Genomic DNA, 14,380 nt, shown 5'->3' with positions numbered 1-14,380 from the left:
TCTCATGTTGATGTTGTCATGTTGATGTTGTCATGTTGAACTGTTGATGTTGCCATGTTGATGTAGTCATGTTGAACTGTTGATGTTGTCATGTTGAACTGTTGATGTTGTCATGTTAAACTGTTGATGTTGTCATGTTGAACTGTTGATGTTGTCATGTTGATGTTGTCATGTTAAACTGTTGATGTTCTCTTGTTGAACTGTTGATGTTGTCAAGTTGAACTGTTGATGTTATCATGTTGAACTGTTGATGTTGTCATGTTGAACTGTTGATGTTGTCATGTTGATGTTCTCATGTTGATGTTGTCATGTTGAACTGTTGATGTTGTCATGTTTATGTTGTCATGTTTAACTGTTGATGTTGTCATTTTGAACTGTTGATGTTGTCATGTTAAACTGTTGATGTTCTCTTGTTGAACTGTTGATGTTGTCATGTTGAACTGTTGATGTTGTCATGTTTAACTGTTGATGTTCTCATGTTGATGTTCTCATGTTGATGTTGTCATGTTGATGTTGTCATGTTTAACTGTTGATGTTGTCATGTTGAACTGTTGATGTTGTCATGTTGAACTGTTGATGTTGTCATGTTGAACTGTTGATGTTGTCATGTTGAACTGTTGATGTTGTCATGTTTAACTGTTGATGTTGTCATGTTGAACTGTTGATGTTCTCATGTTGATGTTCTCATGTTGATGTTGTCATGTTGAACTGTTGATGTTGTCATGTTGAACTGTTGATGTTGTCATGTTGAACTGTTGATGTAGTCATGTTGAACTGTTGATGTTCTCATGTTGAACTGTTGATGTTGTCATGTTGAACTGTTGATGTTGTCATGTTGAACTGTTGATGTTGTCATGTTAAACTGTTGATGTTGTCATGTTGAGCCGTTGATGTTGTCATGTTGAACTGTTGATGTTGTTATGTTGATTTTCTCATGTTGAACTGTTGATGTTGTCATGTTGATGTTCTCATGTTGATGTTGTCATTGATGTTGTCATGTTGAACTGTTGATGTTCTCATGTTGAACTGTTGATGTTGTCATGTTGAACTGTTGATGTTGTCATGTTGATGTAGTCATGTTGAACTGTTGATGTTGTCATGTTGAACTAGTGATGTTGTCGTGTTGATGTAGTCATGTTGAACTGTTGATGTTGTCATGTTGATGTTGTCATGTTGAACTGTTGATGTTGTCATGTTGAACTGTTGATGTTGTCATGTTGATGTTCTCATGTTGAACTGTTGATGTAGTCATGTTGATGTTCTCATGTTGAACTGTTGATGTTGTCATTTTGAACTGTTGATGTTGTCATGTTGAACTGTTGATGTTCTCATGTTGATGTTCTCATGTTGATGTTGTCAAGTTGAACTGTTGATGATGTCATGTTGAACTGTTGATATTCTCATGTTGAACTATTGATGTTCTCATGTTGATGTTGTCATGTTGATGTTGTCATGTTGAACTGTTGATGTTGTCATGTTGATGTAGTCATGTTGATATTCTCATGTTGAACTATTGATGTTCTCATGTTGATGTTGTCATGTTGATGTTGTCATGTTGAACTGTTGATGTTGCCATGTTGATGTAGTCATGTTGAACTGTTGATGTTGTCATGTTGAACTGTTGATGTTGTCATGTTAAACTGTTGATGTTGTCATGTTGAACTGTTGATGTTGTCATGTTGATGTTGTCATGTTAAACTGTTGATGTTCTCTTGTTGAACTGTTGATGTTGTCAAGTTGAACTGTTGATGTTATCATGTTGAACTGTTGATGTTGTCATGTTGAACTGTTGATGTTGTCATGTTGATGTTCTCATGTTGATGTTGTCATGTTGAACTGTTGATGTTGTCATGTTTATGTTGTCATGTTTAACTGTTGATGTTGTCATTTTGAACTGTTGATGTTGTCATGTTAAACTGTTGATGTTCTCTTGTTGAACTGTTGATGTTGTCATGTTGAACTGTTGATGTTGTCATGTTTAACTGTTGATGTTCTCATGTTGATGTTCTCATGTTGATGTTGTCATGTTGATGTTGTCATGTTTAACTGTTGATGTTGTCATGTTGAACTGTTGATGTTGTCATGTTGAACTGTTGATGTTGTCATGTTGAACTGTTGATGTTGTCATGTTGAACTGTTGATGTTGTCATGTTTAACTGTTGATGTTGTCATGTTGAACTGTTGATGTTCTCATGTTGATGTTCTCATGTTGATGTTGTCATGTTGAACTGTTGATGTTGTCATGTTGAACTGTTGATGTTGTCATGTTGAACTGTTGATGTAGTCATGTTGAACTGTTGATGTTCTCATGTTGAACTGTTGATGTTGTCATGTTGAACTGTTGATGTTGTCATGTTGAACTGTTGATGTTGTCATGTTAAACTGTTGATGTTGTCATGTTGAGCCGTTGATGTTGTCATGTTGAACTGTTGATGTTGTTATGTTGATTTTCTCATGTTGAACTGTTGATGTTGTCATGTTGATGTTCTCATGTTGATGTTGTCATATTGAACTGTTGATGTTCTCATGTTGATGTTGTCATGTTGAACTGTTGATGTTCTCATGTTGAACTGTTGATGTTGTCATGTTGAACTGTTGATGTTGTCATGTTGATGTAGTCATGTTGAACTGTTGATGTTGTCATGTTGAACTAGTGATGTTGTCGTGTTGATGTAGTCATGTTGAACTGTTGATGTTGTCATGTTGATGTTGTCATGTTGAACTGTTGATGTTGTCATGTTGAACTGTTGATGTTGTCATGTTGATGTTCTCATGTTGAACTGTTGATGTAGTCATGTTGATGTTCTCATGTTGAACTGTTGATGTTGTCATTTTGAACTGTTGATGTTGTCATGTTGAACTGTTGATGTTCTCATGTTGATGTTCTCATGTTGATGTTGTCAAGTTGAACTGTTGATGATGTCATGTTGAACTGTTGATATTCTCATGTTGAACTATTGATGTTCTCATGTTGATGTTGTCATGTTGATGTTGTCATGTTGAACTGTTGATGTTGTCATGTTGATGTAGTCATGTTGATATTCTCATGTTGAACTATTGATGTTCTCATGTTGATGTTGTCATGTTGATGTTGTCATGTTGAACTGTTGATGTTGTCATGTTGATGTTGTCATGTTAAACTGTTGATGTTCTCTTGTTGAACTGTTGATGTTGTCATGTTGAACTGTTGATGTTATCATGTTGAACTGTCGATGTTGTCATGTTGAACTGTTGATGTTGTCATGTTGATGTTCTCATGTTGATGTTGTCATGTTGAACTGTTGATGTTGTCATGTTTATGTTGTCATGTTTAACTGTTGATGTTGTCATTTTGAACTGTTGATGTTGTCATGTTAAACTGTTGATGTTCTCTTGTTGAACTGTTGATGTTGTCATGTTGAACTGTTGATGTTGTCATGTTTAACTGTTGATGTTCTCATGTTGATGTTCTCATGTTGATGTTGTCATGTTGATGTTGTCATGTTTAACTGTTGATGTTGTCATGTTGAACTGTTGATGTTGTCATGTTGAACTGTTGATGTTGTCATGTTGAACTGTTGATGTTGTCATGTTGAACTGTTGATGTTGTCATGTTTAACTGTTGATGTTGTCATGTTGAACTGTTGATGTTCTCATGTTGATGTTCTCATGTTGATGTTGTCATGTTGAACTGTTGATGTTGTCATGTTGAACTGTTGATGTTGTCATGTTGAACTGTTGATGTAGTCATGTTGAACTGTTGATGTTCTCATGTTGAACTGTTGATGTTGTCATGTTGAACTGTTGATGTTGTCATGTTGAACTGTTGATGTTGTCATGTTAAACTGTTGATGTTCTCATGTTGAGCCGTTGATGTTGTCATGTTGAACTGTTGATGTTGTCATGTTGAACTGTTGATGTTGTCATGTTGAACTGTTGATGTTGTTATGTTGATGTTCTCATGTTGAACTGTTGATGTTCTCATGTTGATGTTCTCATGTTGATGTTGTCATGTTGATGTTGTCATGTTGAACTGTTGATGTTGTCATGTTGAACTGTTGATGTTGTCCCCAGAACTCTGATGTCCCTGTCTACAAACAGATGGGAAATTACATGCAGGCTCACCCTGAGGTTCTCGTACAGACCTCACACGAGGGGGTCAAGGTCAGTCTACAGCCTCCATCCACCAACACTCACACACATACACATCTACTAGAGAGTATGTCATCATCAAGAATGTCACATCTAGAGACTGTCACCACCTGTATAAAATGTCACCACCTATATAATGTGTCACCATCTACACAGTGTGTCACCACCTATATAATGTGTCACCACCTGTATAAAGTGTCACCACCTATATAATGTGTCACCATCTACACAGTGTGTCACCACCTATATAATGTGTCACCACCTGTATAAAGTGTCACCACCTATATAATGTGTCACCATCTACACAGTGTCACCACCTGTATAATGTGTCACCACCTGTATAATGTGTCACCACCTGTATACTGTGTCACCACCTATATAATGTGTCACCATCTACACAGTGTGTCACCACCTATACAATATGTCACCATCTACACAGTGTGTCACCACCTGTATAAAATGTCACCACCTATATAATGTGTCATCATCTGCACAGTGTTTCACCACCTGTATAATGTGTCACCACCTGTATAAAGTGTCACCACCTGTATAATGTGTCACCACCTGTATAAAGTGCCACCACCTATATAATGTGTCACCACCTGTATAAAATGTCACCACCTATATAATGTGTCATCATCTGCACAGTGTTTCACCACCTGTATAAAGTGTCACCACCTATATAATGTGTCACCACCTATATAATGTGTCACCACCTGTATAAAGTGTCACCACCTATATAATGTGTCACCATCTACACAGTGTGTCACCACCTATATAATGTGTCACCACCTGTATAAAGTGTCACCACCTATATAATGTGTCACCATCTACACAGTGTCACCACCTGTATAATGTGTCACCAAATGTATAATGTGTCACCACCTGTATAAAGTGTCACCACCTATATAATGTGTCACCATCTACACAGTGTGTCACCACCTATACAATGTGTCACCATCTACACAGTGTGTCACCACCTGTATAAAATGTCACCACCTATATAATGTGTCATCATCTGCACAGTGTTTCACCACCTGTATAAAGTGTCACCACCTATATAATGTGTCACCACCTGTATAAAATGTCACCACCTATATAATGTGTCATCATCTGCACAGTGTTTCACCACCTGTATAATGTGTCACCACCTGTATAAAGTGTCACCACCTGTATAATGTGTCACCACCTGTATAAAGTGCCACCACCTATATAATGTGTCACCACCTGTATAAAATGTCACCACCTATATAATGTGTCATCATCTGCACAGTGTTTCACCACCTGTATAAAGTGTCACCACCTATATAATGTGTCACCACCTATATAATGTGTCACCACCTGTATAAAGTGTCACCACCTATATAATGTGTCACCATCTACACAGTGTGTCACCACCTATATAATGTGTCACCACCTGTATAAAGTGTCACCACCTATATAATGTGTCACCATCTACACAGTGTCACCACCTGTATAATGTGTCACCAAATGTATAATGTGTCACCACCTGTATAAAGTGTCACCACCTATATAATGTGTCACCATCTACACAGTGTGTCACCACCTATACAATGTGTCACCATCTACACAGTGTGTCACCACCTGTATAAAATGTCACCACCTATATAATGTGTCATCATCTGCACAGTGTTTCACCACCTGTATAAAGTGTCACCACCTATATAATGTGTCACCACCTGTATAAAATGTCACCACCTATATAATGTGTCATCATCTGCACAGTGTTTCACCACCTGTATAATGTGTCACCACCTGTATAAAGTGTCACCACCTGTATAATGTGTCACCACCTGTATAAAGTGTCACCACCTATATAATGTGTCACCACCTGTATAAAATATCACCACCTATATAATGTGTCATCATCTGCACAGTGTTTCACCACCTGTTTAAAGTGTCACCACCTATATAATGTGTCACCACCTATATAATGTGTCACCACCTGTATAAAGTGTCACCACCTATATAATGTGTCACCACCTATATAATGTGTCACCACCTATATAATGTGTCATCATCTGCACAGTGTTTCACCACCTGTATAAAGTGTCACCACCTATATAATGTGTCACCACCTGTATAAAATGTCACCACCTATATAATGTGTCATCATCTGCACAGTGTTTCACCACCTGTATAATGTGTCACCACCTGTATAAAGTGTCACCACCTGTATAATGTGTCACCACCTGTATAAAGTGTCACCACCTATATAATGTGTCACCACCTGTATAAAATATCACCACCTATATAATGTGTCATCATCTGCACAGTGTTTCACCACCTGTTTAAAGTGTCACCACCTATATAATGTGTCACCACCTATATAATGTGTCACCACCTGTATAAAGTGTCACCACCTATATAATGTGTCACCACCTATATAATGTGTCACCACCTGTATAATGTGTCACCACCTAATGTGTCACCATGCCTATTGCCTCCCCAGCGCGTGTCTGACTCCAAAAATAAGTACGCCTTTCTGGCTGAGTCATCTCTAGTTGAGTACTACAATGAGCGGAAGCCTTGCGACACTGTCAGCGTTGGTGGCAAACTCAACAACCTCGGCTTCGGTGTAGCCACGCCCAGAAACTCTCCTCTAAGGTAGCATACGGTTAGCTGCAATGGCCTGTTTCAGAGATCCCATTAATGTTGCTGTAATGACCTGTTTCAGATATCCCATTTATGTAGCTGTAATGACGTTTCAGATATCCCATTAATGTAGCTGTAATGGCCTGTTTAGGAGATCCCATTAATGTAGCTGTAATGGGCTGTTTAGGAGATCCCATTTATATAGTTGTAATGACCTGTTTCAGATATCCCATTTATGTAGCTGTAATGACCTGTTTAGGAGATCCCATTTATGTAGCTTTAATGACCTGTTTAGGAGATCCCATTTATGTAGCTGTAATGACCTGTTTCAGATATCCCATTTATATAGTTGTAATGACCTGTTTCAGAGATCCCATTAATGTTGCTGTAATAACCTGTTTCAGATATCCCATTAATGTAGCTGCAATGGCCTGTTTCAGATATCCCATTAATGTAGTTGTAATGACCTGTTTCAGATATCCCATTTATGTAGCTGTAATGGCCTGTTTCAGATATCCCATTTATGTAGTTGTAATGACCTGTTTCAGATATCCCATTTATGTAGTTGTAATGACCTGTTTCAGATATCCCATTTATGTAGTTGTAATGACCTGTTTCAGATATCCCATTAATGTAGTTGTAATGACCTGTTTCAGATATCCCATTAATGTAGCTGTAATGGCCTGTTTCAGATATCCCATTTATGTTGCTGTAATGACCTGTTTCAGATATCCCATTAATGTAGATGTAATGACCTGTTTCAGATATCCCATTAATGTTGCTGTAATGACCTGTTTCAGAGATCCCATTAATGTTGCTGTAATGACCTGTTTCAGAGATCCCATTAATGTTGCTGTAATGACCTGTTTCAGAGATCCCATTAATGTAGCTGTAATGACCTGTTTCAGAGATCCCATTAATGTAGCTGTAATGACCTGTTTCAGAGATCCCATTAATGTTGCTGTAATGACCTGTTTCAGAGATCCCATTAATGTTGCTGTAATGACCTGTTTCAGAGATCCCATTAATGTAGCTGTAATGACCTGTTTCAGAGATCCCATTAATGTAGCTGTAATGACCTGTTTCAGAGATCCCATTAATGTAGCTGCAATGACCTGTTTCAGAGATCCCATCAATGTTGCCATAATGACCTGTTTCAGAGATCCCATCAATGTTGCTGTAATGACCTGTTTCAGAGATCCCATTAATGTTGCTGTAATGACCTGTTTCAGAGATCCCATTAATGTAGCTGTAATGACCTGTTTCAGAGATCCCATTAATGTAGCTGTAATGACCTGTTTCAGAGATCCCATTAATGTAGCTGTAATGACCTGTTTCAGAGATCCCATTAATGTTGCTGTTCTCAAATTGAAGGAGACAGGAGCTCTGTACACTCTGCACCAGAAGTGGTGGGTGGAGAAAGGTCAATGTGGCGGCCTTCACCAGAGCAAGGTCAGTTGTGGTCACCCTGGGTAAGGTCCTCACAACACCCGCTGGACAAGAGTGTCTAGACTTGCTTGTCCGGTGTGTGTGTGTGTGTATTTATGTGTGTGTGTCTGTGTGTGTATTTATGTGTGTGTGTGTAGATATATGTGCGTGTATGTGTGAGGTGCGGGGTGTTGGTCCTTGTGCAATTTAAGGCTAAACAAATGTCCGTTTTGTGGAACAATAGACGGGCAAGGTCTAAATAAATGTCCGAAAAAAAAATTATGGCCCACATTAAGTTTTTTTTTTTTTTTTTTTTTTTTTTTTTTTTTGTGGACTCAATAATTGATGGTGAAATATTTTATGTTGAAGTGTATAATGGTGAAATATTTGATGGTGAATTATTTGATGGTGAAATATTTGGTGTTGGATTATTTGATGTTAAAGTGATTAGAATTGAAATATGTTTAGTATTTATTTATTTTTTTTTTGGTGATGAAATATTTAGTTTGTAATATTTAATGTTGCAATATTTTATATTGAAATAAAAAAAAGTAAAGATTCCTCTTTAGACCTAACGCTCCATTGGGTAGATGAAGTGAATTTGTTTCTTAACCTCGGCAAATATTTGATGTTAAAATATTTTATACGAGCCGACCCGCAGAATACACAGTTATTTAGTTGTTTTATTTTCTACTTTTCAGAAATTCATAATTTGTGAATTCGACACTACCAATGCTGCCACTGAAAATATTTGCATTAAAACATTATCAGTAGCTCGTTAAGGACGATAACCCCCCACCACCACACACCCCGCGTGATAGCAGCCTACTCTTAGTTGAAATATTTGTTTTTGAATTATTTGATGTTGAAACTTTTAATATTGAATTATTTGATGTTCAAATGTTCAGTTATTAATTATTTGATGTTAAAATGTTCAGTTTTTAATTATTTGATGATAAAATGTTCAGTTTTTAATTATTTGATGATAAAATGTTCAGTTTTTAATTATTTGATGATAAAATGTTCAGTTTTTAATTATTTGATGTTAAAATGTTCAGTTTTTAATTATTTGATGATAAAATGTTCAGTTTTTTATTATTTGATGTTAAAATGTTCAGTTTTTAATTATTTGATGATAAAATGTTCAGTTTTTAATTATTTGATGTTAAAATGTTCATTTTTTTAATGTTTGCGACATCTAATGACGTATGACCTGTTTGTCTCCAGAAAGGCAAGGTGTCGCTGACCTTGAGCAATGTTGCTGGAATCTTCTACATCCTGATAGTCGGCCTAGTGATCGCTATCTCACTGGGCGTCTTTGAATTTTTGTGTTTTAGGAACAAGAATAAGGTGAGCTTTTACAAAGGTCAAGGTTTGGTTATGTTGGGGTCAGGGTCACTTGATATTATCTAAATTATATTCCCATCTTCAGTGTATTATTACATAAAAGCTTGAGTGGGACAGTCTACTAATTTCAGAAAATTGTAATTAATTCTTCAACAAATTAATTGGGCATCCAATTAAGTCAAATTTAATGACATATTGCATTGTCATTGGTTATTGACCCAGGTCCCCAATTTAAGAAGTGCCCGGTTAGTAGTGCCTGAAATTTTGCTCGCTCGTTTTGATCTAGACAGGACGACGGACAGTAGGGAGAAGGACAGACAGTTGGGAGGAAGACAGACAGTTGGGAGGAAGACAGACAGTTAGGAGGAAGACAGACAGTTGGGAGGAAGACAGACAGTTGGGAGGAAGACAGACAGTTAGGAGGAAGACAGACAGTTAGGAGGAAGACAGACAGTTAGGAGGAAGACAGACAGTTGGGAGAAGGACAGACAGTTGGGAAGAAGACAGACAGTTAGGAGGAAGACAGACAGTTGGGAGGAAGACAGACAGTTGGGAGGAAGACAGACAGTTAGGAGGAAGACAGACAGTTAGGAGGAAGACAGACAGTTAGGAGGAAGACAGACAGTTGGGAGAAGGACAGACAGTTGGGAAGAAGACAGACAGTTGGGAGGAAGACAGACAGTTGGGAGGAAGACAGACAGTTAGGAGGAAGACAGACAGTTAGGAGGAAGACAGACAGTTAGGAGGAAGACAGACAGTTGGGAGGAAGACAGACAGTTAGGAGGAAGACAGACAGTTAGGAGGAAGACAGACAGTTAGGAGGAAGACAGACAGTTAGGAGGAAGACAGACAGTTGGGAGCAAGACATATAGTTGACAGGACAGCAGACAGTAGGGAGAACGACAGAGGAAGTTAAGTAAAAGCTTGTAAAAAAACTTTCAGCATCGCGTTCCGTTTCGAGGATACTTTTACATGCTGATAAATTACACTAATTAGACCAACATGCTGATAAATTACACTAATTAGACCAACATGCTGATACAAATCGTGTTTACACTTAGACCTAAATCTGGTCAAACGTCATACGATTTCTCCCCACAGAACGAACCAAATCCTCCAAACGACGGCTACCTCAGGGGCACAAACACACTGACCACATTGTGTGCCACGCCAAACGACAGGGAAGACTCGATGTTGCCATATGAATCCCGGAGACAGGTGAGTTTGTTTACATTATGTGTGTGAGACAGGTGAGTTTGTTTACATTATGGGAGTAAGACAGGTGAGTTTGTTTACATTATGTGTGTGGGACAGGTGAGTTTGTTTACATTATGTGTGTGGGACAGGTGAGTTTGTTTACATTATGTGTGTGGGACACCTGAGTTTGTTTACATTATGTGTGTGAGACAGGTGAGTTTGTTTACATTATGTGTGTGGGACAGGTGAGTTTGTTTACATTATGTGTGTGGGACACCTGAGTTTGTTTACATTATGGGAGTGAGACAGGTGAGTTTGTTTACATTATGGAAGTGAGACAGGTGAGTTTGTTTACATTATGTGTGTGAGACAGGTGAGTTTGTTTACATTATGGGAGTGAGACAGGTGAGTTTGTTTACATTATGGGAGTGAGACAGGTGAGTTTGTTTACATTATGTGTGTGGGACAGGTGAGTTTGTTTACATTATGTGTGTGGGACACCTGAGTTTGTTTACATTATGGGAGTGAGACAGGTGAGTTTGTTTACACTATGGAAGTGAGACAGGTGAGTTTGTTTACATTATGGGAGTGAGACAGGTGAGTTTGTTTACATTATGGGAGTGAGACAGGTGAGTTTGTTTACATTATGTGTGTGAGACAGGTGAGTTTGTTTACATTATGGGAGTGAGACAGGTGAGTTTGTTTACACTATGGAAGTGAGACAGGTGAGTTTGTTTACATTATGGGAGTGAGACAGGTGAGTTTGTTTACATTATGGGAGTGAGACAGGTGAGTTTGCTTACACTATGGAAGTGAGACAGGTGAGTTTGTTTACATTATGGGAGTGAGACAGGTGAGTTTGTTTACATTATGTGTGTGGGACACCTGAGTTTGTTTACATTATGTGTGTGAGACAGGTGAGTTTGTTTACATTATGGGGAGGGTAGGGGTGGGAGGTGTGTATCTCTTTCTACCTTTCAGATTGTGCTCTTTTAACACCTGAGAAACCAAATGACTGTTATAACGTTAATTTATTCGAGGGCGCTCACGTGATGTTTGGCTTGAGACTGTCTTAATTAATATTAATACTTTATTTTGTTTTTTTTTAGTTAGGCGAGAGTTCCCAGTCTATGTCTTAGCTATGCTTAAAATATTTCTTTTAACTCGATGTCAGAGCATTTTTTAAAAGAAAATCTTATTTTATTCCGAATATTCCCATATAGTCAATCTCTAAACAGCCGTTGCTACTATTCTGTTTTCATCTTCTGTTGTCTAGTCGTGTTAATTAAGTTAAGTGAGATTGCTTCATTTGTTGTGGCTGTTTGATTGGTGGTATATAATATTTTCGCAAGTGTTTGTTTTGCTTTCTGTATTAATATTTAATCTAAATAAATGTGTTTCTCGGTTTCTTGTATATTTTGTTTACACGTTTGACATGTTATTTTAACATTTTGATTTGACTTTGTATTTCGTGAAACTGGTGTTAATTAAAAATTAGTCTTACTTCCATTCCTTTTGGTGTAATGCGTTTATTATGTAGGTTTCTAAATGTATCTTTAATATCTAATATATTGTGTTGCCTGGCCCAACTAATTATGGTGTATAAGGGTGTCGCTTATTGTTTGATTAGGGTTAGCCCATTTGTCGTGAGCCCTTATGTCAGAAGCCAATATGTCAGAAGCCGCTTTGTCGGGAGTCAGTATGACGGGAGCCCATTGGACTGGAGCCAATAAGTCGGGGCCCTTTTGACAGGGCTATTTTGACGATTGTAGGAAAAAAAGTCACAGGAAAAAAAAACACAGGAAAAAAAAACACAGAAAAAAAGTCACAGGAAAAAAAGTCACAGGAAAAAAAGTCACAGGAAAAAAAGTCACAAATATATATTTGCATGATATTTGTAAATACTTTTATGTATTAAATATTTAGAGAGTGCAAATTAACTTAGGATTAATTAAATGTAATGTAATGTGTGTAGGCTGTATACGCATAGGAATTTTTATAATTCATCTAAAAATATTTATTGTGAAGTATGTAGATTGTAATTATGTTAAACTTAAGATTAGTAGCATTTAATAGAATGCTCCAAAGTCCACGGTTTTCATCGTGTTTTTTTTTAAATACCAATATTAAATTACCCTGAAATGGTAAGTTCATCTGACTTGCTGCCCTCAACTCATGGCAAAATTTGCCTAAATTTCTTTTATAATTAACTTTTCTACCGCGTATTTAACTAAATACGTAACAAGTTGAGATTGTTGTGTAAATTATCTTAGAGTATTTTTACTTACAATTGTTATAAATCATAATGCTTTTAACGTCTATAAATAATTTATGCTATCAAAAAATACAACCCACAACAATAAACATACAAAATTTTACAATTCTTAACAAATTAATAAAAATATTTCTAAAATGATTTTTGTGACTTTTTTTCTGTGACTTTATTTCTGTGACTTTTTTTCCGATAAAATTTTTCCACTGTGACTTTTTTTCTGTGACTTTTTTTCCTAGCAAAAACTGTGACTTTTTTTCTGTGTTTTTTTTTCCTGTGACTTTTTTTCCGTTTACCATTTTGACTGGGCCGATTTGTCCCGGGTCATTTTGACGTTTTGAAAGTGATCGTCTATTACGAGTTTGGACAGTCTAATAAACAGAGGACTGAACAAAAGTGTAATAAACAGAGGACTGAACAAAAGTGTAATAAACAGAGGACTGAACAAAAGTGTAATAAACAGAGGACTGAACAAAAGTGTAATAAACAGAGGACTGAACAAAAGCGCTCCTGTTCGATATTTGTATTGGATCGTTTTTTGTCTGTGAATTCACGTTATCCTACAAGCCCATCTTAAACTCGCTTCCTAACAGTTCGGACGGTGCAAAACTCGAGATTTTAGCTTTTGCATGTTGACAATATTTTCCCTAGAGATTTGAACTTTTGCATGTTGACAATATTTTCCCTAGAGATTTGAAGTTTTGCATGTTGACAATATTTTCCCTAGAGATTTGAAGTTTTGCATGTTGACAATATTTTCCCTAGAGATTTGAACTTTTGCATGTTGACAATATTTTCCCTAGAGATTTGAACTTTTGCATGTTGACAATATTTTCCCTAGAGATTTGAACTTTTGCACGTTGACAATATTTTCCCTAGAGATTTGAACTTTTGCACGATGACAATATTTTGCCTAGAGATGTGAACTTTTCTACTTTGACAAAAGTACAAATGTCTTGTGCTTTTTGTTTTACTGGAACTTTTTTTTTCAGACCCCGGAACCATCAAGCCATTCCGGATCTGATAAATTCCTTGACCCTTGTCCTCATAGACAGGTGAGTCAGCAGATTGGTCGTGGTTAGACAGGTTAGTGACATCTACACAGGTAAGTGACATCTACACAGGTAAGTGACATCTACACAGGTTAGTGACATCTACACAGGTAAGTGACATCTACACAGGTAAGTGACATCTACACAGGTAAGTGACATCTACACAGGTTAGTGACATCTACACAGGTAAGTGACATCTACACAGGTTAGTGACATCTACACAGGTTAGTGACATCTACACAGGTTAGTGACATCTACACAGGTTAGTGACATCTACACAGGTTAGTGACATCTACACAGGTTAGTGACATCTACACAGGTTAGTGACATCTACACA

The 14,380-nt window shown here is 37.2% G+C and overlaps 1 protein-coding gene across 2 annotated transcripts in view; it reads left to right on the top strand.

Annotated features, from left to right (window-relative positions):
- LOC131937013 (glutamate receptor 3) overlaps positions 1 to 14,380 on the top strand; it is an 81,839-nt gene that overhangs the window by 65,558 nt on the left and 1,901 nt on the right. For both annotated transcript variants that reach the window (XR_009386140.1, XM_059294193.1), the window contains exons 16-21: positions 4,054 to 4,143; positions 6,605 to 6,759; positions 8,088 to 8,199; positions 9,403 to 9,525; positions 10,624 to 10,740; positions 13,984 to 14,046. Coding sequence is in view for 1 of the 2 variants with exons in the window: in XM_059294193.1 (XP_059150176.1) it covers positions 4,054 to 4,143; positions 6,605 to 6,759; positions 8,088 to 8,199; positions 9,403 to 9,525; positions 10,624 to 10,740; positions 13,984 to 14,046 (660 nt within the window). In the remaining variant the exon portion in view is untranslated. The remainder of the gene's footprint in view (positions 1 to 4,053; positions 4,144 to 6,604; positions 6,760 to 8,087; positions 8,200 to 9,402; positions 9,526 to 10,623; positions 10,741 to 13,983; positions 14,047 to 14,380) is intronic.

Source organism: Physella acuta, unplaced genomic scaffold (assembly GCF_028476545.2).
Source record: "Physella acuta isolate Inbredline_101_S28 unplaced genomic scaffold, ASM2847654v3 ptg000017l, whole genome shotgun sequence".
Lineage (NCBI taxonomy): Eukaryota > Metazoa > Mollusca > Gastropoda > Physidae > Physella > Physella acuta.
This window is presented reverse-complemented; position numbering and strand designations above follow the sequence as displayed.